The sequence below is a fragment of the Poecile atricapillus genome, chromosome 25, assembly GCF_030490865.1.
Source record: "Poecile atricapillus isolate bPoeAtr1 chromosome 25, bPoeAtr1.hap1, whole genome shotgun sequence".
In the NCBI taxonomy this organism is placed as follows: Eukaryota; Metazoa; Chordata; class Aves; order Passeriformes; family Paridae; genus Poecile; species Poecile atricapillus.
The window spans coordinates 1966305-1991296 of NC_081273.1; the positions used below are offsets into that span (position 1 = coordinate 1966305).

The 24992-nt window shown below is 56.2% G+C and overlaps 5 protein-coding genes across 13 annotated transcripts in view; 2 read left to right on the forward strand and 3 right to left on the reverse strand.

Annotated features, from left to right (window-relative positions):
• The window catches only part of CDON (cell adhesion associated, oncogene regulated), a 56686-nt gene extending 51050 nt beyond the window's left edge, over nucleotides 1–5636 (forward strand). For both annotated transcript variants that reach the window (XM_058856938.1, XM_058856939.1), the window contains exons 19-21: nucleotides 2421–2680; nucleotides 3575–4540; nucleotides 5298–5636. In XM_058856938.1, the coding sequence (XP_058712921.1) occupies nucleotides 2421–2680; nucleotides 3575–3741 (427 nt within the window). In that variant the 3' untranslated portion in view covers nucleotides 3742–4540; nucleotides 5298–5636. The remainder of the gene's footprint in view (nucleotides 1–2420; nucleotides 2681–3574; nucleotides 4541–5297) is intronic.
• A 118-nt stretch (nucleotides 5637–5754) lies between these two features.
• Nucleotides 5755–11785, reverse strand: VSIG10L2 (V-set and immunoglobulin domain containing 10 like 2). Its single transcript, XM_058856940.1, has 12 exons — nucleotides 11678–11785; nucleotides 11248–11601; nucleotides 10203–10487; nucleotides 9434–9709; nucleotides 9010–9285; nucleotides 8477–8737; nucleotides 8095–8388; nucleotides 7628–7930; nucleotides 7305–7427; nucleotides 7203–7227; nucleotides 6535–6710; nucleotides 5755–6453 (listed from the first exon to the last, which is right to left on the reverse strand). Exons 1-12 carry the CDS (start codon nucleotides 11751–11753, stop codon nucleotides 6377–6379), a joined length of 2526 nt encoding a protein of 841 aa, XP_058712923.1. The 5' UTR covers nucleotides 11754–11785; the 3' UTR covers nucleotides 5755–6376.
• Nucleotides 11786–12699: 914 nt separating this feature from the next.
• On the reverse strand, nucleotides 12700–18350 carry DDX25 (DEAD-box helicase 25). 7 transcript variants are annotated; one of them, XR_009279565.1, is made up of 11 exons: nucleotides 18066–18350; nucleotides 17428–17563; nucleotides 17250–17342; nucleotides 17054–17156; nucleotides 16319–16433; nucleotides 15791–15968; nucleotides 14943–15180; nucleotides 14559–14721; nucleotides 14253–14441; nucleotides 13539–14080; nucleotides 12700–13179 (listed from the first exon to the last, which is right to left on the reverse strand). XR_009279565.1 is itself a non-coding variant. In XM_058857192.1 (10 exons), the coding sequence occupies exons 1-10, from the start codon at nucleotides 18310–18312 to the stop codon at nucleotides 13115–13117; spliced, it is 1527 nt and encodes a 508-aa protein (XP_058713175.1). In that variant the 5' UTR covers nucleotides 18313–18348; the 3' UTR covers nucleotides 12700–13114. The 7 variants fall into 7 exon arrangements, 2 of the variants coding, with proteins under 2 accessions (XP_058713175.1, XP_058713174.1); XR_009279564.1 differs by having other exon boundaries at nucleotides 13539–14083; XR_009279566.1 differs by having other exon boundaries at nucleotides 13539–13980; nucleotides 18066–18349.
• On the forward strand, nucleotides 18247–24818 carry PUS3 (pseudouridine synthase 3). Of its 2 annotated transcripts, none has more exons than XM_058857198.1 (5): nucleotides 18247–18370; nucleotides 21378–21807; nucleotides 22868–23418; nucleotides 23738–23928; nucleotides 24316–24818. In XM_058857198.1, exons 2-5 carry the CDS (start codon nucleotides 21421–21423, stop codon nucleotides 24603–24605), a joined length of 1419 nt encoding a protein of 472 aa, XP_058713181.1. In that variant the 5' UTR covers nucleotides 18247–18370; nucleotides 21378–21420; the 3' UTR covers nucleotides 24606–24818. The 2 variants fall into 2 exon arrangements, with proteins under 2 accessions (XP_058713181.1, XP_058713182.1); XM_058857199.1 differs by lacking the exon at nucleotides 18247–18370 and adding an exon at nucleotides 18371–18492.
• Nucleotides 19510–24971, reverse strand: HYLS1 (HYLS1 centriolar and ciliogenesis associated). The gene is made up of 2 exons (XM_058857202.1): nucleotides 24853–24971; nucleotides 19510–20458 (listed from the first exon to the last, which is right to left on the reverse strand). The coding sequence occupies exon 2, from the start codon at nucleotides 20432–20434 to the stop codon at nucleotides 19685–19687; it is 750 nt and encodes a 249-aa protein (XP_058713185.1). The 5' UTR covers nucleotides 20435–20458; nucleotides 24853–24971; the 3' UTR covers nucleotides 19510–19684.
• Between the last annotated feature and the right edge of the window lie 21 nt (nucleotides 24972–24992).

Consider the following 24992-nt stretch of genomic DNA (forward strand, 5'->3'; position numbering starts at 1 on the left):
TATTATTCCAGTGCTGAGATCCCTGGATCTTCTGTTTAAATTAGCACTTTATCCCTCATAACTGCTTGTGGAGCCTTGCCAGAGGGAGAAGCTGCTGAAAACTGGAGACCCACTTTGCTATTGTGGACAAGGCTTGTGGTTGACAGGATTGAGAATTGATCTTTTTTCTTCTCTTGTGCTTTTGTGCTAAAGCTCTCAAGATACGTGATGTTTGCAGAGGAATTTACACTTTTGCAGATCTCTCTGCTTTGCAAATTCACTGTATTTTGATCAGAAATCTGAAATGTGCAAATTAAATGTGGGAACATCAGTTTGTTTTTCCAGCTTTTTCATCTAAATTTTTTTTTTTTTTTTTTGGATTATGGTTTAGTAGTGTTTCAGTGTTAAGAATTGATAGAAGATGTGTTTTCTGCAGCAGGGATTTTAACATCACTCTTCCTCCACACTCTGCTCTGGATATCCCCATGGCTAGTTTCCATCAAATTGTGGTTATTGAAGCTTAGAAGGCTGAACTGCTGTGTTGAAACATCCTTCAAGCTCTTACAATAATACAGAGAACTCCACTGACCTCTGTATCTTTAAGAAGAAACCCCAGAAACATGCAAACCCAAACATTTAGATGGGTTTCTCTGAGCCTTTTTTTCTAAATAATAAGTGAGTGCAGTCAAAACCTCTGCGGAGAGAAAGGCAAACTAATAAATGGATTTGTTTGAGGACCAGATGTGTTTCATGTGGATTCTCCAGTGGCTTCTGTGGTATTTTGGTACTTGGAATAATGATTTTGGAGGCAGTTACAGGAGCAGAAGGACAAAATAGGAGAGTGAAGGTTGAAGCTTAGTGCTGCTCCATCCTCCCAGCTTTGGAGAGGGGAGCAGGCTCCAGAGGGAGCCCGTTTGTCCTGTTCTGGCTTTGCAGGTGAAGGGAAGGGGAAGCTCACAATAGTTCCTCTTCTGATAAATTTATTTTTGTTGTTGGGTGTTTTGTTGCTCTTTCAGTTCTGGCAATATTGGTCCCAGGTTTTGATCAGGTTTCAGGTATGAACTGATGCTCTAGGCAGGGCTGTAGGACAGCTCCCTCCAGCGTGGTGGTTTTCCTTATTGCCATGACTTTTTTAATGGAATACAAGTGTTCTCTGGCACTTAGGCAGGACTTAAGTGAGACTGCCAAGCTTAACATGTCCTGTTTTTAACCCTTCTGGGTTCAGTGCTGGGCTGTTGTTGAGGTCAGCTCTGCTGGCTGCTGCCCTGGCACTGCTGGTGTCCCAGTCCATCTTTCCTCCTTTTCCAGCAATTTTTCATCCACTCTGCTCAGTTTTGGGCCAGAATCAGTCTGGAGCAGCACACAGTGCTACTTGCTGAGCCAGCAGCTGAGCAGACAGGTCCTAGGGATGAATTTTTGCATTTCCAAATGCCAGCCTTGAACAGCCCCAGGGATGACATACAGCAAGTGCACTGGGCTGATCCCTGTGAGCAAAGCAGGTGAGGGATGGGTTTACAACTGCTAGGAAAAAAAGAGAAGAGTGCTCAGAGTTGTATCTGCACTAGCACATAAGGACCTGAAACCTGCTCAGCTTTCACAGGAGCATTTTGGGGTGTCACTGGAGGGTGTGAACACTCTCCATCCTTATTTCCATGTGTTTATCTGTGAATCCATCTCCTGCACCACATAACAAGGAGCATTCTGGCATGCAGTTTCTCAAAGTTTGTGGTAGCTGTGCAAGTGAACCTTTTACTTTTGGGGTAGATATGGCTTTCTTATGTAGGAATTGTTTATATAAATGTTCCTTGAGGCCACATTGTTTATGGGGCTGCAAACACTGAGGTGTTTTCCCTCATGATGCAATGGTATGTGTGTCAAAGTCCTGCTCCTTTTTGTTTAAAGCTTAAATACCTCAGCTGTAACAATTGATTCAGCCTTTTCATATCAGTTCCACCATTTTACACAGGTATTACAGGGCCACAATCTGACTTGCACAGCAGAAGGAGGGGGGTTAAATTTGTTTTATTACATCTATTTTTCTAATTTGCATTCACTCCAATAACACTTAGTATTTATTTTTTAAGGTACTTAAGTGTGCTGCTTGGGTTTCAAATTTGAGCTCTTTATCTTGGCAGTGAAAACATGTTTTATGGAGTTGCTTTGATGGAGAAATGGGCTCACAAGTCAGGTCACTGGGTCTCAATCGATGGGGGAAGGAACTGAGCGTGTTTTGAATGTTTTCAGCTGTCTGCTGGGAGAAAAAAAAACCCACTCAATCCTTTTCTTAATGTCAGAATCGCTCCACAAATATATTTAAAACTGATTTGACAAATGCTCTGATTGTTGATGTGGTAAAACACTGAAAAGTTGTGGGGGTGGAGGGAAGAAGAAGAGGGGGAAGAAGCCACTCTGAGTAACTTTGGCCTCTGTCCCTCCCGCAGGTGTTTCACCAAAACCAACGGCACTTTCGGCAGCAGCGCGCTGCCCGTGGTGCCCCTCGGAGCCCCTTTCCAGCAGGATGGTGTGGAGATGAAGCCCCTGAGCCCCCATGTGATGGTGGCCATGTGCCTGGCCTCGGCCACCCCCGAGTGCAGCGCCCGGCTGGAGGAGGAGGAGGGCAGGGAGAGCGCGGAGCAGCCCCCGGTGCAGCATCCCTGCTGTCGGGAGGGCATGAGCCAGCTCTCTGTGGATTGCATGGACGGTGAGGCATCCCACAGAGGATAGCACCTGGCTGGGAAGCTGGGAATATTCTGTATGACATCTGTAGGGAGCTTAATTTATTGCAGAGAAGCCGGTAATTAAAGCCTTGTAAGAGCAGGCTTGGAGGAAGGTGAAGTGTCTTCCCTTTCCCATTGCAGAAAGAGGGAGCAGTGCTGTTCCAGTGCCTGGTCCTGTCATGCCCTTGTGATTGATGCCTCTAAAAAGGTCTCATTGAGCACATGAGGCTGTGACTGATGGGTGCTGCACTCACAGCACACCCATTGGCCCTGACACAGGACACACAGGCCTTCCAGAGCCATCCTGGAGGCTGCAACTGGCACAGGAAGGGACCAGTCTCTGCTGGTGGAAAGAGAACCTGTACTTTGTCCCACCCTGGAATTATTGCAGCTTGTGTGCTGAAATCAGGCAGCTCCCTCTGCACCCCGGTGGCAGGAGGGGAAGGGAGGTTCAGGTGGCCACACCTCTGGCAGGGTGTGCCAGATCAGGAGTGGGGCCTTGGTGCTGTGAGCTCCTCACTCACCCATTTCCACCAAATGCCTGGAGCTGTTGCTGATTTGGGGTGAATGCAGCCGTTGTGTGAATTGTGACCACGTGCAAATGAATCCTAAAGCATTATTTCATGGCTGTTTTCAGCAATAGCCATTTCAGAGCAGGTTTTATTATTCCAGTGCTGGGCTGACCTCAGCATGCTCAGGTGCTGTGTTGGCACAGAGCCTATGCCCTGTGCTTGTGCCTGCTATGTGGGAATGAGCCTGAGTGCCCAAAGAGCATCACCCACTGGCATTAAAGAGTTTTTGGGGCATGTGGGTCTGTTGAGCTGACAGAATCCCCTGAAAACCCCAACACAACCACCCGCCCTGCTCTTGCTTTGCAGGCGGCAGCTGCGTGCACTCGGAAACATCGAACCACATTTTGAGCTGGAGTCCCCTCATTCTTCAGCCTGTTTCCAAGGACTGTAAGGAAAAACTAGGATGGAGTTCATCAGGAGTCACCCTAAATGGTTCTGGGGACCTTTGTCAGCTCCAGCTGCGGGAAACCTGAGGCAGTGACCGTGGTCCCCACTGAACGCCAGGAACTGCACCGCAGCATCGCTGAAAGGGAGTCACGGGGGGATGTTAATTATAACAGAGAGAGTCACTATTTATTTTTTGTAGTAGTGTCATATGAATGTATCTTGGTTTCAAAATGGTTGTCTTTTTATATTATTTATGCCTTGAAATCCCTTTTTTGTTGGTTTTTTTTTTTTTTCCTTCCCCCACACACCACAAAACTAGCCTGGTTATGTGTATAAAAAAGAATTGTAATAATATAAAGAATGAGGATGGGAAATGTGGAGTGTGTTTCCGTGGCAATTTACCAGCGGGACAGGCACTTCTGAGGAGCCCAAGAGAGGGATTTAAGCAGGTCTGAAAGGACCAACAGCTGCCAACTCCCTGGCAGCTCAGTGACATGGTACTTGAACCCTCCTTTCCATGAACATCTCCTGGCCTCTTTTGGTTTTGCTGGGAAGATCCCAATGAGGAAATAAGAAGATAAATAAGAAAAGTGAGCCTTGGTTGAGTCTGTCCTGTGCAGCTTGAAGCAGAACTTGGGTCAGTGACTGTGTCTTTAGGTGCTCCTGCAGAAGTACAGGTGGAAATCCAGCCTCACTTTCCCACTTGCAGAAGACAAAATACAACTCAGCTCTTGGTTTGAGGGATTATTAACAGCTTGGATAGCTCTGAAATGAAACCAGTCATGGTGAAGCAGCTCCCATCAGCCCTGGGCATGGCTGCCAGGAACCTGCCCATCCTGGACACAGCACGATGGGGGTGCTGCAACCTTAACTACAGGGCTTTGGGTGGGTGTTCTGATTTTTCCTTTCCAAATTTAATCCCAATAAATAAACCAAACCAGTGTTCACAAAGCACTCCCTCCCCCCCCCACGAGTCACAGTGCAAAGCTGCAGAAATGAAGCACAATTTACAGTGATGGCCACCCCGAGGTGACATCTACAGCCCAGAGCAGTGTGTCCCTGGCCAGTCTGGGAAGGGAGGGAGCTGTGCCAGCCTGGCTGCAGCTGCTCCAAGCCCTGGGGAGCTCAGGGCTTCTGGTGCAGCTTTGCCAGTCCCAGGCTTTGGGGAGTGATGTCTGTGTGAGGAGGAAGCCCTGGAGATCTGCTTTGATAGCAGCAGCTCCATGGGCTGCTCCAAGTGTTGGGATGGGTTTTTTTTGTGTTTCATAGAATCCCAGAACAGTTTGATATGGGAGAAACCTTAAAGCTCACCCAGTTCTAACCCCTTCCACTATCCCAGGCTACTCCAATCCCTGTCCAACTTGGACACTTCCAGGGATCCAGGAGCAGCCAGAGCAACCTGTGCCAGGGCCTCACCATCCTCTCAGGGAAGAATTTATTCCCAATATCCCATCTAACCCTGCCCTCTGTGTGAAACCATTCTCCCTTGTCCTGTCACTGTCTGCTTGTATAAGAAATCCCTCTCCCTCCTTTTTATAAGCCCTTTCAGGGGCTTACTGAAGGCCACAATGAGCTCTCCCCAAAGCCTTCTCTTCTACTGCATTATTTGTGGTTATATTTATTTTTTGCCTTTTTTTTTTAGGGTTGTGCATCCTCCCAGCTAGAGCTGCCTTATTCCAAAGTTCTCTACACACCATGGACGTCACACCCGTGGGCTTTGGCTGCCACGTACCCCAGAGCCACCACAGATCTCCCTCATCCTGTTTTGTTTATCTCATCCTCATGGATTTTCCTTTTGCAGGACCTGCTGCAAGGCTTTCCCCTTTTCCAACAGAGATTGGCAGACAAGTGGCTGGGATTTAACTCTGTCTGCTTCATTTTCCCCAAACACTGAAATTTAACCATGGTTTTAAACAACCTTGCTTAAATCTCCCCTGTATTGTGGGTGTGTCAGATAAAGATGCTCTGTTTTCCAGAGAAACTGTAATATCCCTTTGGAATGTTGTGTGTTTGGAAGTGATGGTTTTGCAGGGGCTTTGGGCAGGGTTTGTGTTTCTGGCAGTGGTTTGATAAAGAGATTGATGCTGATTTATGGCTGGTGTGGGGACTGATACTCTGTGCACACTGATTGAGGTTGGTTCGTGTGGCTTGATACTTCCCAAAGGGTTATGATTAACCAAATACAGGAGAAAATGGCCCAAGGTGCCCTTGTTTCCACACACACCAGAAGATGAGGACTCAGGGAAGCTGATAACTGCCTGACACTTTACTTGGAGCCTGCTTCCCTTCATGCTTGCGCCAATGCAGGGGAAAACCATCTCAAATCACTATTTTTAACCTCCTGCAGTTTTTCCTGAAACTGGGGATTTTTGAAGTGAAGATGAGTCCCCTTCCCACAAAAAGCTTTGTGGCTGTTTTTGCACCACAGAAAGCTCAGCACAGCCCCAAAGCAGCATCCCCTGTCGATGCCTGGGGCTGAGAGCGGCGCTTCAGCCCTCAGGCTTTTTTTTCTGCCATCGGTGAGAAACTATTTATTGTAGCCTAAATATTTATTTTAGTTCCAGCAGTAACTGCAGGCCTGAGCCTGAGCTGGAGGGGCTTTCACCGGGTGCTGCATTTGGAGCCAGCTGCCTCCCAGCCCAGCACGGCACAGGTGGGTGCTGCCGTCCCGTGGTGTGGAAGAGAGGAGGGAAGGGAAATAAGGAGCAAAAGCCGGAGCGGTCACGGTGTCGCCGTCACGGTGATGGTGACATTAACTGGTGGCTCCTCGGTGGTGCCTGGTGCTGCCGAGAGCGGCTCTGCAAGGGGCGGGGGCCGAGTGCCGCAGGTGGGCAGAGGCTCAGCGGGGCAGGGGGCTCAGCCTCAGCTCGCCCCGGTACCTGCGGCCGTGCTGGGGACAGACGGGTCCCCCTCTGCTGCTGCTGCTGCCTCGGCTGGTGCTGCCGTGCCCGGGGCAGACGAGTCTCCCTGTGCTGGCCTGGCTTCCTCATCCCCGCCTGCGGCTGCTTCAGCATCCTCCGCTGTGCCCACGGGCTCCTGGGCGCCGGGACCAGCCCTGGGGGGACACGCGGGGTCTGGCCGGTGCCCGGGCACGGGAGCAGTGGGGCACAGGGATTTGGGCACTGGGATTTGGGCACAGGGATTTGGGCACTGGGATTTGGGCACAGGGATCTGGGCACAGGGATTTGGGCAGTGGGATTTGGGCACAGGGATCTGGGCACAGGGATCTGGGCACAGGGATCTGGGCACAGGGATTTGGGCACAGGGATCTGGGCACAGGGATCTGGGCACAGGGATTTGGGCACTGGGATTTGGGCACAGGGATTTGGGCACTGGGATTTGGGCACTGGGATTTGGGCACAGGGATTTGGGCACTGGGATTTGGGCACTGGGATCTGGGCACAGGGATTTGGGCACTGGGATTTGGGCACAGGGATCTGGGCACAGGGATTTGGGCACAGGGATTTGGGCACTGGGATTTGGGCACAGGGATCTGGGCACAGGGATCTGGGCACAGGGATTTGGGCACGGGGATTTGGGCACTCACGTGCGGAAGAGCAGGTCGTGCAGCCCTGGGGAGACAGAGGGCTGTGAGCTGTGGGTGCCGGGGGTCGTGGCCCCGATGAGCCCCCGCGGTCCCGGCACTCACGGGGGAGGCTCTCCCGGTGGCGGGCGATGCAGTGCACGGCCAGCAGCGATGCTGCGGTGGCCACCAGCATCCCTGCCACCGCCGCCCCCGTCACCGCCGGGTAGGCCTCGAAGGGAGGCTCGGCTGGAAGAGAACAGAGGGAACATGGCAGGCAACAGGGACGGGCAGAGCCCATCGAGGCCAGGAAAGGTGCGAGCCTGCGCCTGAAACCTACTGACGGCTGCTCACACTCGGCTCCTCAGCTCCAGCAGGATGGAAACGCTGCCCTTCTCCACTCAACCCTTGCTCTGCCCCCACGGAGCAGCAGCCCCTGCCCACTTCACCTGGCGTCTGCACCTCGGAGGGGTGCCCGGCCGTGCGGTGGTTGACGGCCAGGACGCGGAAAGCATAGAGCACCGCGGGGTCCAGCCCCCCCAGCCGCCGGTCCCGGGAGTGCGGCTCGATGTCTCCGGCGGCTGTTTCCCAGGGGCTGGGAGCCTCCCGGAGGGGCTTCTTGGTTCTGCGCCGCTGCACCACGAAGCCGGTGAGGTTGCCGGCGCCCTGCGTCCGCCACTCCAGCCGCACCTCGGTGCGCGCCCGAGTGTACCGCAGCTTACTGATGGTGACGTTGGGCGGGGCTGGGTACCCTGCGGAGAGATGGCAGGAGGGGCTAGATGCCCTCAGCCCACCCTTGATGCCCCTAGCCCACCCTTGATGCCCTCAGCCCACCCTTGATGCCCCTAGCCCACCCTTGATGCCCCTAGCCCACCCTTGATGCCCTCAGCCCACCCTTGCCGGTCCCGGGACTCACGGTCCACGCGGAGGCGGACGGGGAGGCTGGCAGTGCCCACGGCGTTGGTCGCGGTGCAGCGGTAGGTCCCGCTGTCCCCCGGCCACTCAGCATCCCGGACAGTCAGGTTGACCCACGTTTCTCCCTGCTCCAGCAGGTACTTGGCCAGCCCCGGCGTCACCTCCCGCTGCTTTGGGTCGTACCAAGCCACCGTGGCACCGAGCCCGGCACTGCTGCCACGCTGCCGGCAGGCGAGCCGTGCCTCGCCGCCCTCCAGCACCGCCACCTCGCTCTCCGCCTCCAGCTCGGGCACCTCTGCTCGGCCAGAAGTGGGGACGGTGTCGCCAGGGCCGTGGCACCCCTCCGAGGCACGGTGGGCGCTCTGGGGCCGGCTCCAGCTTACCCAGCCTCAGGCGGCACTCGGCGGCGGCGGCCCGCAGCGGGTGTGCGGCCGAACAGACGAACTCCCGGCCCCCCAGGCTGCCGTCCGTGCTCAGCACCAGCACGGCGGTGGAGGCTGCGGGCTCGCCCAAGGTCCGGCCCGCACTGTCCCGCCAGCGCAGGGTGACGAGCGGCGTGCCCCCCTCCCAGCGGCACCGCAGCATCACGTACTCGTCACCCTTGGTGGCCGCCGCCGCGCAGGTGGGGCTGCCGGACGGGACCCCTGTGGGATGCAGCGGTGTCAGAGCGGGACAGTGCCACGCTGTGCCAAAGCACCCCCAAAAATGAGACACACCCCCTCCCAGGGAGAGCGGGGTTTGGCAACCCCGGCTGTGCCACAGCGTCCCCCGTTTTGGTGCTGAAGGTGCCAGGGAAGGCAGCAGCGCCCCGGAGTGCCCATCCCGTGGTTTGGCCACAGCACGGGGTCATTGCAGCTCTGCTGTGACACCGGGGCTCAGAAAGGGCTTGGGGGCACACGGGCCCGTTGTCACTCACACAGGGTGGTCCCACATGCAGCCCCCAGTGGCAGCGCGGGGTGGGAGGCCAGGCAGGAGAAGGAGCTGCCGTTCCTGGTGGCTGCCCCTGGCTGGATCCTGGTGGCCATGGAAAAACTGGTCCCCATCAACCCCTCTTCCTCCTCCTCCTCCTCCTCGGGGCCCAGCCAGCGTAGCCGGGCCAGGGGGAAGCCCCCCAGCCAGCGGCAGCGCAGGGCCACATCCCGCTGATCATCGGAGGCCAGGGCAGAGCAGCTGGGGCTCCCGGCTGGTGGAACTGCAGGAGACCATCGGCACTGGGGGAGAGCGTGGGTTCCCCCCCAGCCCCACCTCAAATTGCCCCTCCCACCCACATCCTCACCAGGGAGCCGCGCTGGTCCGTCTCACCCCGTGGGGACCTACGGCCCCCCCGCGGGGTTACTTACAGTAGACGGTGAGGATGATGGTGGCCTGGGTGCGGGTCTGCAGGTGGCTGTTCTCGGCCAGGCAGGTGTATGTGCCCGCCTGGGCGCGGGCGATGGCGGTGATCACATAGGTCTGGCCGATGTGCACCTGGGAGCCGTTGTGCAGCCAGACGTAGCGGCTGGGGGGGTTGGAGGGGGCCAGGCAGCTCAGCACCACATCCTCCCGCTCGCCCGCCGAGAAGCCCCCCTGTTCGGGGGAGAAGGGCTCCACACGGATGGCCGGCTCATCAGGGCCATCTGTGGGGACACGGGGCCCTTTAGACAGGGATGTCCCCACAGAGGGGACACAGCCCTCCCTGGGGCTTCCTCCTCCTGGTGGGAAGCAGGACAGCAAAGCCCCCTTAGAAAGGGTCCCCATCATGGGGGCTGTGAGCACACCACGATGCACAGGGGCCACCGATGCATCGTGGTGGCCATGGTGGCTAGAGAGGAACTGCTGGTGAGTGTATGATGCCCGTGAACACGTCAAAGCAACAACAAGCCATACCATGGTGGCCACAGAGACATAGTGGTGGCCACGGAGGCATCATGGTGGCAGGATACAATCTGTCCATGGATGTTCCACGGCAGCTATGGACATACCATGGTGGCAAGGTGCTCAGTGGCCATGGACAAACCACGGAGCATTATGGTGGCCACAGACACGCTATGGATGTCACCAGCCCTGAAGATGTCCCCCCAGCAGGTGGCTGAGGGCCCCCCTGAGGTGGGTGGCACCCAGGGCACTCACAGACGATGTCCAGGTAGACGGGGTCGCTGGTGTGGTTGTTGACCTCGTTGTGCACGGTGCAGATGTACCAGCCCGTGTGGCTGCGGTTGGCAGGTGTCAGCTGCAGTTCTGCCCTGGAGCCCCCCAGCGCCGCAGGGGTCACTGAGGGACCCCCCCGGGGCTCCTGGTGCTGCCAAGAGAAGCTCAGCGGCTCCGTCCCCTCCCGCACAGTGCACGTCAGGGTCACCGCTGCCCCCTCCGCTGCCGCCGCCGCCGTGGGCCGCACGAAGGGCTTGGAGACAGGCACTGGGGGCACCGAGTGTGAGCAGCCCCCGCAGACATCAGAGCACCCCGGGGCCCACCCATCTCCCAGACGATTGCTTGGCCAGTGAAGTGCCACAGCAGCCAGTGGGATGGCTAATGAGGACACCTGCAGGCTAGTGAGGGGCACCCTGGCTGTGGGCATGTAGGGGGGGTAGCTACTGGGACCAGTTTGGGGTGGTGGGATGCTTGGGTAGCCAGGGCAAGAAAATGAAGGTGGCTTAGTGGGCTGCTGTGTTGGCTAGTAGGGGGCTACACTAGCTGGAGGCAAGGGAGGTTTGCTGACTAGTGGGGCTCTGGGTTGGCTGATGAGGGCTATGTTGGCTCGTGTTGAGCTACCCTGGCTGATGGGATGCTATATTGGCTAGCAGTGTGTTACGTTGGCTAGTAGGATGCTTTGCTGGCTAGTGGCAGACTATGCTGGCAAGTATGGTACTCTGCTACCTAGGAGGGTCCTTTGTGGGTGAATGGGTACTACAGTTTCTAGTGAACCACCATGTTGGCTAGTGGGACTCTGCATTGGCTAGTGGGACTCTGCATTGGCTAGTGGGGCACTATGCTGGCTTGTGCTACTCTTTATTGACTTGGGGAGCCCAGTGTTGGCTAGGAGGGTGTTTTGCTGCCCAGTGGATGGCTCTGTTGGCTACTGAGCAAGGGGCTGGGTTTGGCTACCATCTAGGGTAGTGTGATGCTGGCTGCTGCTGGCCAGCGGGTCCCCCCAGGTTGGCCACAGCCAGGGACTTACCCAGGACACGCAGGAGGACGGCGGCGTAGCCCACACGGAGCCGGCCCCGCTCTGGGAAGAGCCCCTGGCAGAGGAAGCGGCCCTGGGCGGCCACCCGCAGCTCCCGCAGCTCCAGGGTCCCGTTGCGCAGCGTCACCCGGCCCAGCATCCCCGTGCCAGGGGCCACGGCCACCTCCCTGCCCGAGCCCACGGCCACGGCCCGCGGGAGCCCCTCTCCCTGCGGCGTGAAGCTCCAGAAGACCACGGCCGGCGGGGCTGCGGCCACCGGCCCACAGCTCATCTCCACCGCCCGGCCTCGCACGCCCGTCGCCCGCCATTCCTCGTAGGCCGCGTCGCCGGCCGCCAGCGGCTGCCCTGCCCCGGGGCAGCGCGGCCGTCAGGCCTCTGCTCGCCCCCCACCCGGGGAATGAGGGGCCAGGTCTGTGCTCACCCCCCGCCAGCGCCGGCAGCAGGCACAGGATCCACGGCCCCCTCCAAGGCAGCGGCGGTGCCCGACCACGCTCCATGGCGCCATGTCCAGCGCCGGCACGCCGAAGCAGGGCTGCGCTCTCCGGCACGACCTGCTCTCGGGTTACCCCCAGGTAATTAAGCCCAGCCCTGATTAACTGTTAATTATTTATCAACCTGCCAGCACAGGGAGAACCCGACGCCGCTGCCGCCTGGGCCCCTGCAATCTCAGGGCTGAGGAGGGATTCGCTTGCTTTGCGAATGGCAGCATCCTTGCGTTCCCTTCACGTGGGAATTTAATTCTTGAGTGTTCCCTCTTCCACATACAATTATTTTTTTGGCTAAAGGGGGGAAAATACACTGCCACTCCCCCGTGATCAAAGCTGGGGGGTTTGGAGCTGGGGAAGCCAGGCAAGGATCAAGGTTTGATATTTCATCTCCCACTGTCTGCCACGCCCCAGACCATCAAACATTCATAGGGGCGGCTGTGCCGTAACGCAATGCCAGGGGCTGGGGCGAACCAGGAGGGATTTGGGGCTGCACGTGGTGAGGGGGATCAGGGAACACTCAGCAAAGTCTGGAAAACAACCTGCCATCTCTCATCTCCCCCACTGATCCTTTAATTAGAATTCATTGTTCGTTACCAAAATCCCACTGTTAATACCAGATGTGTGTACTCCCCACAAAGGGATTTTGAGGCTTGAAATGCCCCAAAGGGTGAAAGTTGGTGGCAAGGAGCTGCAGAACCAGGGTGAGCCCCCCTCCTGCTACCACCAGGCCCTGCTTTCTCTGCCACACACTTTTGGCTGTGCTCTCATCATGGTTTGGTCACTTTTTGTGCCCGTTCAGGTCAGGTTTGGATAGAAATCTGGAGAAGGAGAGCAGGGTGCAGCAGCCAACCCAACAAATGACACCAATTGTCAACACTGACCTTCTCAAACCCCTCCTGCAATGTTGATACATTTCAGAGAATTTTGGTAAAGAAGGAGCCAACCTGGTGTTTGCAAACAATTCCATTTATTAAAGATTAACAAAGGTACAAACAGCCCAGTCCCTGGAATCCAACTTCTGTCCTCACACTGCCGGGACCCCCAACACTTGGATTTCATGCCCCTGGGGTCCAACCTCTCTCCCCAACCGATGGGACCCCAAACACTTGGATCTCAGACCCCCGGGGGTCCAACCTCTCTCCTGCACTGCCGGGACCCTGGACACTTGGGTTTTGCTCCAGGACCTGGGACGGCAGCAGTGGATTCCTGCTGCCATCTAGCGAGACAAGGTTGGCTCCAGCCTCTCCTCAGGCAACACAACAAAACTCAACAGCTTCAGGAGGATACAAGAGAACCAGGAAGTTTCCCCCTGTAACTTTTCCTCCTGTTTAGAACTAGAACTTGGATTTGGGAGAACGAATCCTTGCTCCTCACTCAGCTGCAAGCCTCTCCAGCTCGTCCATGTCATATGGATTCAGCTGCTTGATCGTGGTCTCTGTAGGAAGGAAAAGAGACCAGGAAGGAAAAATTGTTGGGATGTGAGAGCAGAGCTGGTTCCACTGAGCCGGTGTCTGCAGCAGCCGAGTGCCCCACGCCAGCTGGGAAGCTCCTGGAGCACTCACTGCAGCATCTCCCTCTGCAGGGAACTCAACTGGGAGGAAGTGCAGGGGGAACTGGGTCAGCAGGGCAAGCGGCTGGGAGAAAGCAGGAGAGGAACTGGATCAGGGCAGCAGCCAAGGCACAGAGGGAAGTGCAAGCCCCATGGCAGCAGCACGCAGAGCTCAGCCTCTGATGTGCCCCCACTCCCTGGTCCCACCTCCACGGCCACGCAGGACAGGGAAGGTTTGTACCCACATGCCAGTTGTTCCAGCTGCTCATTGCTGCTTCCAGCTGCTCACTGCTTCTACTCCACAGCAACAATCTTTGCCAGAATGTGTGGCTCATGTCTGCCTGGTGTCTGCCTCAGGTTCCAAGGACAGGTGGACATTTAAAGGAACCAAGAGGGCTGAGTGGCTCTGAGGCTGGAGATGAGAAAGGGACACCATTTTCTGCCCATCAGAAGGTTTCCTCTAAAAATCACAGGGAAAACAGGCACTGGGATTCAAAAAGTCATCAGTGCAGCCCTGGCATTTGGTAAATCCCATGAAAATCCTCTTGATGTTAACAAGTGCCAATCAATTTCCACTCAGGAAATATTTCCACAGCTGCCATCTCCTCTCCCACAGCCAGGGCTGAGCTGAGCTGGGGCACCAGGTCCCTTGGGACAAGACCTTGCAAACAAAGGCAGAAAAAATGCCTGAAGGATGGAAAAAAAAAGGTGCTGAGGAATCCTGGGTACTGGTAACGTCCCTTGCAAGTTGCAAACAACCTCCAGGGCTGCTTCTCGGGAAATCTGCCTGCTGGGGAGCAAAAATCACCCTAAAAGCTGCATCTGTCACCTGTTCCCAGTGAGATGAGCCCCGGGGAGAGGAGCAGCCCGACAAGGACGATTTGCAAGGAGGAAATGAGCTGGAGGGGATCACAGTCCCAACCTCACCTCCCAGAGAGGTGGATTGTGTGGATACTCACGGAAATACTCCTCTATCCTGTGCACGAGCTCCACGCTGTCTCTCTCCACCATGCTGAAGGCAATGCCGCGGTGCCCGAAGCGTCCTGCCCTCCCAATGCGGTGCAGGTACGTCTCAAAATCCGGCTCGTTGCACTCATCCGTGGGGAGGCCAAAGTTCACCACCGTGGTGACCTGCTGCACATCAATGCCTGGAAGAGAGAAAGGATCCTCTTTGGATGCCTTGTCCCACAGGACCAGCTGCCCAAGCCCACATGGAAGAACAGCAAGCCTGGTGCATTTTGGGCTGTCAGAGGGGCGCTGGATACCTCTGGCACAGACGTTGGTGGCGATGAGGACCTTCTCCTTGCCGTCACGGAAGCGCTGGATGACGCTGGCCCGCTGCACCACCGTCAGCTCTGCTGTCAGGATGGCCACTTGGTGCCCGTCCTGGCTCATCTTCCCTGCCAGCCAGACTGCCAGCCTCCGGGTCTGCACACACAGGGAGAGCCTGAGGCCAACAGTTTCCCCCTCCAGAGTCCCCTGCTCCTTTTGAGGGAGCTCAAGGCTGTTTTCAGCACTCCCCTGGGGTCTGCTCCTTTGTTTTGGGGGTCTTGGAAGGAGCCCACTTTGCCCACAGTGTAAAATGACCCATTCCTGCTATTCCCAATGGGAGAGGGACAGTGCAGGGTTCTCCCAGGCAGGGCTCTTACCTGGCAGAAGATCATGACCTGACCGATGGTGAAGCTGCCATAGAGGTTGCAGAGGGCCTTGTACTGCTCATCTGAGTTCTGGCACACCATGAAGTACTGCCTGATGTTGCTCAGAGTGAGCTCCTCCTCACGCAGCTTGATCACGATGGGGTTGGGGATGATCCGCTCCGCAAAGGCCCGCACGGGTTCCTTGTAAGTGGCTGAGAACAGCAACACTTGGCAGTTCTTGGGAAGAGCCCTGGGGCAGGGAATAAGCTCTGTCAGCCCTGGAGAGCAGCTGCTGCCCAGGAGAAGGACAGAAACCCTCATTTAAACTGAGTTTGCGTTGCCTTCAGTGGAAAGGGAAGCCAAGAGGGCTGGTAAGATGGAGAGGAAGAGGGGGGAATGGCTTCACACTGAAAGAAAACAGGTTTGGATATTAGGAGGAAGTTCTTCCCTGTGAGGATGGTGAGGCCCTGGCGAAGGTTGCCCAGAGCAGCTGTGGCTGCCCCATCCCTTTAAGGGCTCAAGGCCATGCTGGAAGGAGCTCTGAGCAACCTGGTCTAATGGAAGGTGTCCCTGCCCATGGGAAAGGGTGGGAACAAGATGGGCTTTATGGTCCCTTCCAAGTGAGGCCATTCTATGATTCTGTCAGTCCGAGGCCTGTAACAGCTCAAAGGAAAGGTAAATGAGGTGAAGTGTCCTCCTGTGTGTCCAGTGCACGCAGTTTTACACAAAGACAGACCTGTGGACAAGCCTCTTGGGCACCATGGGGGCACTCTCACAGCGCTTTGGTGACAGATTCCTTTAAAGCTAAAGAAAAGAAGGGAAAGCAGGGAATCAGGACACCAGCCCCCAGCAATCCTCACCTGTGGATGCGGATGCTCTGACAGGACAGGCCCTGCGTGTCAATCATGATGTCAGCCTCGTCCAGCACAAACAAGGAGATCTTTGTCAGGTCCAGGAGGTGCTGTTTGAAGCACCAGTCCAGTGTGGTGCCTGGGGTTCCAATGATTATTTGCTCCTCCAGCACTGTGCCCTTCAGAACTGCAAGGGGGCAAAAGGCATTTGGCTGCCTCCAGGCACTGAACTCTCTGGGGCTGTGTGTTTTCCCCTGCTTGCTCACACTGGCTGCTCAGTGATGTCTTCAAGGCATCATCATGACACTTCCCTACAGCCTTGGGGCGTGGGAACCACCCCCACAGGGGAAAAGGCAGTCTGCAAGCAGCCAGTGATGGTGGAAAAGCCTCACTCAGTAGGAGAGGCGGACTGACACTACTTTATTGCCCTTCATGGATGTCTGGGCAGTCCCTGGTAGCTCCAGGCTCTAAGAGGGGATCCCTGTGCTCCTTTCCCATTTCTGAGCAGTGCTGGTGGCTGTGCTGGGCTGGACTCACCTCGGTTTCCCCGGACAGCGTAGTTCACCTTGATGTCAGTGCAGTACTTCCCAATGGTCCGCACCACCTGCCCGATCTGCAGAGCCAGCTCGTAGGTGGGAGCCAGGCAGAGGCACTGGCAGGAGAGCAGAGGAAGGAGCTGTCAGGCCTGGGATGGGGCACACCAGGCAGGGACAGCAAGAGGAGCTCAGGAGCATCCCACAGCACTGAGGCACAGGGGATGGGGCAGCTCAGCAGAGCTGCACGTTCAGGAGCTGGGCTGTGTTCCCAGCCCCAGCCAAGGAGGCAGAAGGAAGCTGCTGCTGCTATTTTTGAGGAGGAAATTCCTCTCTCAGAAGCGTGGTGCAGCTTGTTCCTGTGCCCTAGTTCAGTCACACTGTCCATACATACAAGAGGGGATCTTACATGGCTGGAAACGGCTGGCAAAGCCAGAGAGGGGACTGGGAGTATCTGAGCACCAGAAACCAGCAGTGTCTGCAGTTGCTCCTCAAAACCTAAATTCCAGGATAACTGAAGTCTGGACTGATCCACTCTGGCAAGTCAAAGCACCTCCCTGAGGTGGGCAACATGCTTGTGGTCCTACCTGCCACTGTGACGGGCCCTGGTGGCTCATCATCCCACTCCAGTGGGCAAAGTCACACAGGAACTGGGACAAAGCCCAGAGCTCTGCCCCTGGCCGTGTCCTGGGCACTTGGGCCAACCCCTCCTGCATCAGCTTTCCCTGTCCTGCGTTACCTGCGGGTATTTCTCGCTGGCACTGGCTCTGCTCAACATGGCCAAGACAAAAGCTGCTGTTTTCCCTGTCCCTGACTGGCTCTGGGCAATCAGATTTTGGGGCCTGCAAAGCAAAAGCAGCTTAGTGGAATGCAGGGGTGAGGGCATTCCTGCTTGGCACCACAGCGATGCCATGAGGAGCCGTGTTCCTACTCACGGGTGCGCCAGCATGAGTGGCAGAGCCTGCTCCTGGATTTTGGATGGTCTGTTGAAGCCCATCATATAAACCCCATTCAAGAGCTCCTCCTTCCTGTGGAAACAAAGCATCCCAAGCGCCCAGGTGAAGGAGGCTGGTGTGCTGGAGCATGGTGGGGCCAGGGGCTGTGGCAACTCACAGGGGCAGCTCCTCAAAGGTCTTGATGGAAAAGAGTGGGGAGCTGGGGTCCCGCTGCAGGATCTCCACGTGCTGCTGGGACTCCACCAGGGATGTGTGGATCAACTTGTTCATCAGTGAGATCTCCGCCAGCGGCACTGGGAAAGGCAGCAACTCCGTAAATAAAACAAATGGAATCACAGAATCGTTAGGGCTGGAAGGGATCTCTGGAAATCATCCAGTCCAAACCCCCTGCCAAAGCAGGGTCAGCTGGAGCAGGTGACACAGGAATGTGTTCCTGTAGGTCTGGAATGTCTCTCAAGAGGGAGAATCCAGGACCGCCCTGGGCAGCCTGTCCCAGCACTCTGCCACTCTCCATGTCAAGAAGTTCTTCCTCATGCTGAGGTGGAACTTCTTGTGTTTTAGTTTACAACAAAAGGCTTGTAATGAGAATAACCTTCTGTCTCCAGAGGATTTCTGATTATTCTGTGGGTTCATTAGAAACACTGCAGGCAACATCCATTATTCCAGCCTATCACCGTACTCACAAATGAGCACTGAGGTAAAACACCCTCTTGATTAAATCATGACTAAATACTGTGGGGCGCCCCTTCCTCGGGACCCCGCGGGGGTCTCTCCGAGCTCCCCTCCGGGACCCACCTTTCTCCTCGTCCTCCGCCTCGGCCGGTGCGGGGAGCAGGCGGAGCCCGCGGGCCATGGCCCGGCCGAGCCGCTCGGGGCAGCGCAGCCCGGCACAGGGAGAGCCCGAGCGGCGCAGCCCATGCCAGGGACAGCCCGGGCCGGGGCCGCTGGGGGGGCTCCCCCGGCCGAGGCCGCGGAGCCCGCGCCCCGACTCCTCCATGGAGCCGGCGCCCAGAGCCGGGAGCGCCGGATGGGGCGGGAACATCCGGCACCGGCACCGGCACCGGCAGCGGCGGCGGCGGGAGCGGAGAGCCCGCGGTAGGGTGCGTGTCCCGCGGTAGGGTGCGTGTCCCTGCGGTGCTGGGCACCGGCACCGGCACCTCACAGGGCGGGGAGGGTCCCCCGCTGCTCACGGGGACTCCGGAGGGCGCCGATACGTGTCCCTGTAAGGTGTAGCGGGTTCTGGGGCACAGAGGCCCAGCGTAGCGTGCTGGGAGGCACTGGGGAGTCGGGGACAGTGCAGGAGGGAGAGTCCCCTGCTGTAGACAGGGTTTGGGGGCTGTGTCCCCCTCCCCGTAAGATGCGGAGTCCTGGGACACCAAGAAGGAAGGAGGTGTCCCCAGGGTGATGGAGATGCAGGGATCCTGTGGGGTTTTGGGGGGTTCCCTGGGATTGCCCCATAGGGCAGTGAGGGGCCCCAGTTACACAGAGGGATGCTATATGGTGCCAGCACTGGTCCCCATAAGGTTTTGGGGGTCTCTGGGGAATAAGAGACTGCCCTATAGGATTGTGGGGTGCCTGGGGAGTTGGATGACAGGGACCCTGTAGAGCAGGAAGGGTCCCCTGCTGCAGACAGGGACCTCACAGGGTTTGAGAGGGGAGGGAAGGGGCCCTTGGGTGCTGAACAAGGAGAAAAGCTGGAGGGTTGGGGTGCTGTCCTCCGTAGGGTTTGGGGAGGGTTTTCAAGTGTTCTGGGGGGCGAAGACTCCTTCACAGATGGATGGGGATCCAAAGGGTGCTGGAGAGCCAGGGAACACCAACCTGGAAGGTCCCCTGAGATGCCAGAACCCCTGCAATGTGGGGTGACAGCCGGGGCCCCAGGCTTGTGTGTCCCACATCTGGGATCAGCTCCAAGAGAGGTTCAGGGGAAGCTGGACACAGGACTCCAGTCTGCAGCTTTCACATGCTTCCCATCATGACACTCCCTTTTCCAGACATCCCACTGAGCTTTTGGGGACCCTTTCCTGCACTAGAACTGTCACCTTTTCTGTCCATTCCCATATCTGGGAAAAAATTAATGCTAGTAATAGTAATAACACTACTAGTAGTGCTAATAATACCTTGCTTCCATCCTAAAGCTCCTTTATTTTAATGATGAGGTAAAATAAGGCAAAGGCAGCAGAGTTAGGTGATGCAGAGATGAGTCTGGAATAATTGGTGTTGCCTGAAGTGTTTCTAATGAACCCACAGAACAATAAGGAATCTTTGCAGATGCTTTATTGAGGAAAAAAGATATTGCCGAGACATTGCAAAGAAAACCTCCTCCACACCAAAGCTTAACCTGCTCGAAGCGCACCAGCGGGATTTTCCAGACTATGGGAGGATGTTGAGAAGGAGAAAGCAGCGGGGCTGGGGCTCTAGGAGGAGGTGCTCTGCTGGGGCACGCGGTGGTGGGCCAGGTCCCAGCGCACAGCAAAGCGCAGGGCGTCACGCTTCTTCATCGTGGGCACCTCGTAGTTATTGAGGACGAGGCGCCTCTGCGGCCGCGGCGCCGGCCCCATCTGGAGCATCTGCTTCCGCACGGCCCAGCGCAAGCTCTGACGTGCATCCTCCCCAGGAAAGCGGAATTTTTGCCAGGCTTGTCTATATTTGTTCAATACAGTCACTGGGTCAGTTCTCCTCACTCGTTCAGCCTGTGGAACAATGTAGGACAAGGACCGTCGCTCTGGAATGGAGTACACGGATATAGTGTCACTCCCAAAATCCCCAAGGAGAGAGCGGGGGCTGTCCTCAACAAACCAGTCATCATCATCATCATCATAGTGCAGGTAGTCCTCCATGGTGCCACGGCTGGTCTCTAATTTCTCTCTGGAGTGGATGTCACCCAGATTAGTCCTGCAATGCCCCAGGAATGGTGGCTTGGCGTTCGGTGACTCATTGGAGACCTCCACCCTTCCATCGGGTCTGTGCCTCAGCACCTTCCTCTTCATCACCTTGGTTTCCCTGTGACCCGTGGGAAGGGTCGACTGTGCATCAGGAACGATGGATGAGTCGGCATAGGGATCATGGGAATATGACAGCCCCTCGCTGCCTCCCTCCCAGGAGCTCAGCTGGCTCAGATCAGCTGCCAGCTGCTCCTCACTCTCTGCTCCTAGCACCTTCTCCATGGTTCCCACTAAACTGGGTGGATTCTGCAGAAAAAGAAACCAGGGTTAATTTATTGCAGTACATTCAGGCTGAGGAAAGATGTCAGAGGCACTCTGACACTCAAGTTTTTGGGTTCAGTGTTGCTGATTTATGTTGGGGGTGTCCTCAGTGTGCTGCTTAACCTCCTGCTGCCAGCAGAAGGCTCTTCCCTACAGTAACACAAATACAACCCCTAAATTCCTGCTAAAAAACTACACTAGAATTAATTATGTGATAAATGAAGTCCTTATGGAAAAACACAGGACAGGTTCCGTGCACTGGGTGAGAGATTAATGGTCTTTCCTTGTATCTCTGCTTCTAAACCCAAAATATTTAGTCATAATTTAATCAAGAGAGATCCAAGAGGGTGTTTTACTTCCAGAGGAGGGAAGGGCTCAGTGCAGTGTTTAGATGCTCATTTATGAATCTGGTGATAGTAAACCTCCAGCCCTGTGGCAAAAAGGGATCCAGACATGGATTCCACCCTCAGCATGGGTTTAGGATCTTTTTCAGGCGATTTGAAAAGCCACAAGTGTTGCCGGTGCCGCTGGGAACAGTGGGAGCAGATGGTGGGGCGGGATGAGTGGCAGCCATCAGCACGCTGTCTGCAGCGGGGATGCAGGTGTGAATGTGACAAGGGCTCCGTGACGGCTCGCCGGGAACGTGCTGCTGCTGACGGAGCAGATCCCATCAGCTGGGGGAAGAGGAGTGATTGAAGAGTCCAAAAAAAGAGATTTGAGTGAAATGAAGCTGCCCAAGCTAAACACCAGTGGCTCTGCCCTGCCTGTGCTCCTCTGGGAACACCAAGGGGCTCAGACAATAAAGACTGACTCTGTTGCTAACAGTTATTTTGCAGAACAAGCCTAGAAATCTAATAAAAACCACATAAAAATGCAAATCCACCATTTTTTTCTTTTCCTGCAGATCTCAAGGATCCACCAGCAACAAACACTCCAAGGTGGTGGCTATGGCTGAGGAGAACACAGCTACTGACCACGAGCAGCTCCTGAGGAGGGTGCAGGAACTGGAAGTGGAGGTGAAGCGGCTGCAAGAGAAGCTCCAGGAGGACAAGGAGGGTGCTGGAAGGAGAGAGGCTCCTCCAGCCCCTGGGAAAGGCAGGAAACGCCAACAACGGCCCTTTGATTTCGGTGCCCACAGCCGCAGACACGTGGCACTGCGCATTGCCTACCTGGGCTGGGGCTACCAGGGCTTTGCCAGCCAGGAGAACACCCCCAACACCATCGAGGAGAAGCTCTTTGAAGCCCTGAAGAAGACACGGCTGGTGGATGACAGACAGACGTCCAACTACCACCGCTGCGGGCGCACGGACAAGGGTGTCAGTGCCTTCGGGCAGGTCAGCATCTCCATGGAGGTTCCTGTGGGTTTTCCTGGGTGGGATGGAGTTCTGATGGGATTATTGTCCCACAGTACAGCTTGGATTTGTTCTTTAAAAGCCATCAGCTCTTAACCCTGGAAGTGAACCTGGCAGTGGCTTCCTGCATGTGCAATGATGATTTCAGACCTTGGAAGCCTTTTCAGTGCCATTCTCCCCCTATGTTAGTTGTTTTCCAGGGCCCTGTTTTAGGAGGATAAAATGTGTTTTAGGCTGCAGATTTCCCAATAGATCAATGATACCCTGCCCTTGGCAGGGCCCTCTCACTGACTTAACTTGCCAATCCTACAAAAACCCAAAATCTCCAGGAACTGGCTCACTTCCTGCAGCATCAGGCAGCTGAATTCTTGCACAGAAGGGTCTGAGTGGAGCTGCAGCCAGCGGAAGGGAGCGTGGGAGTGGGAGCTGGAGGGAGGGAAGCAAGCTGGCCTGCTTGGTGGGCATGGAGCCATCAGGCTGGCTGAGACACTGGGGAGAACACAACCTTGGTGGCTTCACCATAGGGCTGGGTCTCCTTTCTTCCCTCCCAGCACAGAAAGCAGAGTTGGCGTAGGTTTAACTTCAAAGGGCTGCTCTGCTCTCCTTCATGAGATGAGCCACATGGAATCGGGGCATTTGGTGCCTTCTCTTGCACCACTCCAGCACACAGCACCCAGGGTGGGAATGAACCTGTTCCCACACCAGGCTTCCTGGCCAGCCAGGCTGTTATTGCCTTCAAGTCATCACCTCCAGCTTGGAAAAGAAAAGTACATTATAACCCAGTGACTAAAGATGAAGCCATTCTGAGACCATGATACGTAGGCAGCCTGCAACTTTCCCTGTTTTATTAATGGAATCCATGGCATCTGCTCGGGTCCACAGAGGCACTCACAGCTCTGCCATGGCAGGATTGCCTGACTGAAGCCACCTTCATATGTAGGAGATCCTGGATTTATTTCCCAGAGGTGTGGGAAGACTTGGCTCCACATGCTGCTGCGCCTATCCATCCACGCTCTAATCCTGCCTTTCGTCATTTCTGCAGGTGATCTCCCTGGATCTCCGCTCCAGCCTGCCAGAGGGGCAGCAGCTCAACGGCCACGAGGGTGAGGGGCAGCAGGAGGAGCTCCGCTACACCCACATCCTGAACAGGGTGCTGCCAGCTGACATCCGAGTGCTGGCCTGGGCCCCCGTGGAGCCAGAGTTCAGCGCCCGCTTCAGCTGCCTGAGCCGCACCTACCGCTACTTCTTCCCCTGCGCCCAGCTGGACGTGGCCCTCATGGACACCGCGGCCCAGCGCTACGTGGGCACCCACGACTTCCGCAACCTCTGCAAGATGGACGTGGCCAATGGGGTGCTCAACTTCCAGAGGACGATCCTGAGTGCCAGAGTGACGTGGGTGGACAGGGGAGGAGAAGCCGGGCCACGGGATCCCTTCCAGCTGTGCCAGTTTGAGGTGACAGGACAGGCGTTCCTGTACCACCAAGTCCGCTGCATGATGGCCGTGCTCTTCCTCATTGGCCAGGGCATGGAGAGCCCAGATGTCATTGACGAGCTGCTGAACGTGGAGAAGAACCCCCGGAAACCACAGTACAGGTAGGGATTGGTCTGGAAAACCCAATGGGCTGCTCTTCAGAGCAACAGCTGTCCCTGGAGAGCTGCTGGCAAGCCATGCCAGCACATGAAGCAGTCTCATTCATGGAAACAGGCTGCCAGCGGCCTCACTGGAATGTATCCACAAGGATGTCTCTTCTTTTGCTCTTGAGCAAAGTTTTGATAGCTGTAGTCCTTGGCATTTAGTAAAAATTAAGTTGCTTTTTACTTAGAAAGGAAGTTCTGTGAAGGTTTGGGCAGGTTTTGGCAGATCATTGTTCTTGAGTCTTTTTGTGCTCCTACCTCCCGTCCTTGTCCCCAGCATGGCGGTGGAGTTCCCCTTGGTCCTGTACAACTGCGAGTTCCCAGACCTGCAGTGGCTCTACGACCCAGAGGTGCAGGGCTTCAACGTGACACACTTGCAGCAGCTCTGGGCCAGCCACGCCGTCAAAACCCACGTGCTCCGGGACATGTTGGCAGGGCTGGATGCTGCTCCCATTGTCACCAGAAAAGGTAGAGGGAGTTTGTGGGGAATAACTTGGAGTACACACTGTCAGACAACAGGGTTAGATGGGATATTGGAAGAAATTCTTCCTTGGGGGGATGGGAAGGCCCTGGCACAGGGTGCCCAGAGCAGCTGTGGCTGCCCCTGGATCCCTGGCAGTGCCCAAGGCCAGGCTGGACAGGGCTTGGAGCAGCCTGGGACAGTGCTCCCATAGGTTGTCCCTACTTATGGCAGGGGATGGAATGAGATAAGCTTTAAGGCCCATTCCAACACAACCTTTAGGGGATTCTGTGAATTAGAGAGGATTAACTGGCTTTAAAAAAAGAAAAGAAAAAAAAAAAAAAAAAAACCAAAAAAACTGGGGAATTAAATGTTGTTTTTCCATGATGTCACAGGTCCAGGGAGCAGCCTGGTGCCCTGGGGTGAGCTGCAGCCCCCACTCCACAGCCAGATCAGCGGCTTCGTGGAAGGGGTCCAGGCCCGCAGCTACAAGCCCCTACTGGCCCGGCCCAGATGCGAGGGGCTGGAGGCCCGGATCGAGCACTTCGTGCGGAGGGGCCGCATCGAGCCGCCCCAGGGCCCGGGGCTGCCGGGGGATGGGGCCGGGGAGCCCCCCGAGGGCAAGCGGGGCAGCACCGGAGCCCCCGAGCAGCTGCCCAAGAGGATCTGCATGGACACCGAGTGACGGGGCACCACGGCATAGGGACAGCTGGGGCTTCACCTTTTTTAAATTACTGTTATTGGGAAAAAAAAATGCGCTTTTTTAATGCTATTTTTTATAAATCTCAAGGAAAGCGGAGTAACGGTGTTGTGTTCTGGCTGGGGGCGGTGGGAGGGGGCTCAGCGTCCCCAGCGCGCAGTGGGGCAGCACTGAGGGGGATGACAGAGGCTGTACCGGGCTGGGACCCCCCACCCCGCTCTCTCCCCGGTACCTCCGGCCCGGCCGCGCCGCTCCCGCTGCTCCGTTCTGATCCGCAACCGCCGCCGCGGTTTAAACACCCCCGCACGCCGCCATTGGCCAGCGCGGCTGTCACTCAGCTGGTGCCACTTTCCCATTGGACAGGCGCTCCGC

Excerpts from the sequence above, each read along its gene's own strand:
- VSIG10L2 (XM_058856940.1), bottom strand. The coding sequence starts at position 11,753 with ATGGAGCGTGGTCGGGCACCGCCGCTGCCTTGGAGGGGGCCGTGGATC. Across the intron at positions 9,286-9,433 it reads CATCATCCTCACCGTCTACT|TTCCACCAGCCGGGAGCCCC; the intron begins GTAAGTAACCCC and ends GGTCTCCTGCAG. Across the intron at positions 7,228-7,304 it reads CCACCGGGAGAGCCTCCCCC|GGCTGCACGACCTGCTCTTC; the intron begins GTGAGTGCCGGG and ends CTGTCTCCCCAG.
- DDX25 (XM_058857191.1), bottom strand. The coding sequence starts at position 18,312 with ATGTTCCCGCCCCATCCGGCGCTCCCGGCTCTGGGCGCCGGCTCCATG. Across the intron at positions 16,434-17,053 it reads CCAGCGAGAAATACCCGCAG|TGCCTCTGCCTGGCTCCCAC; the intron begins GTAACGCAGGAC and ends CTCTCCTGCCAG. Across the intron at positions 14,442-14,558 it reads CACCAACGTCTGTGCCAGAG|GCATTGATGTGCAGCAGGTC; the intron begins GTATCCAGCGCC and ends TCTCTCTTCCAG.
- HYLS1 (XM_058857202.1), bottom strand. The coding sequence starts at position 20,434 with ATGGAGAAGGTGCTAGGAGCAGAGAGTGAGGAGCAGCTGGCAGCTGAT.
- PUS3 (XM_058857198.1), top strand. The coding sequence starts at position 21,421 with ATGGCTGAGGAGAACACAGCTACTGACCACGAGCAGCTCCTGAGGAGG. Across the intron at positions 21,808-22,867 it reads GTGTCAGTGCCTTCGGGCAG|GTGATCTCCCTGGATCTCCG; the intron begins GTCAGCATCTCC and ends TCATTTCTGCAG. Across the intron at positions 23,929-24,315 it reads TCCCATTGTCACCAGAAAAG|GTCCAGGGAGCAGCCTGGTG; the intron begins GTAGAGGGAGTT and ends ATGATGTCACAG.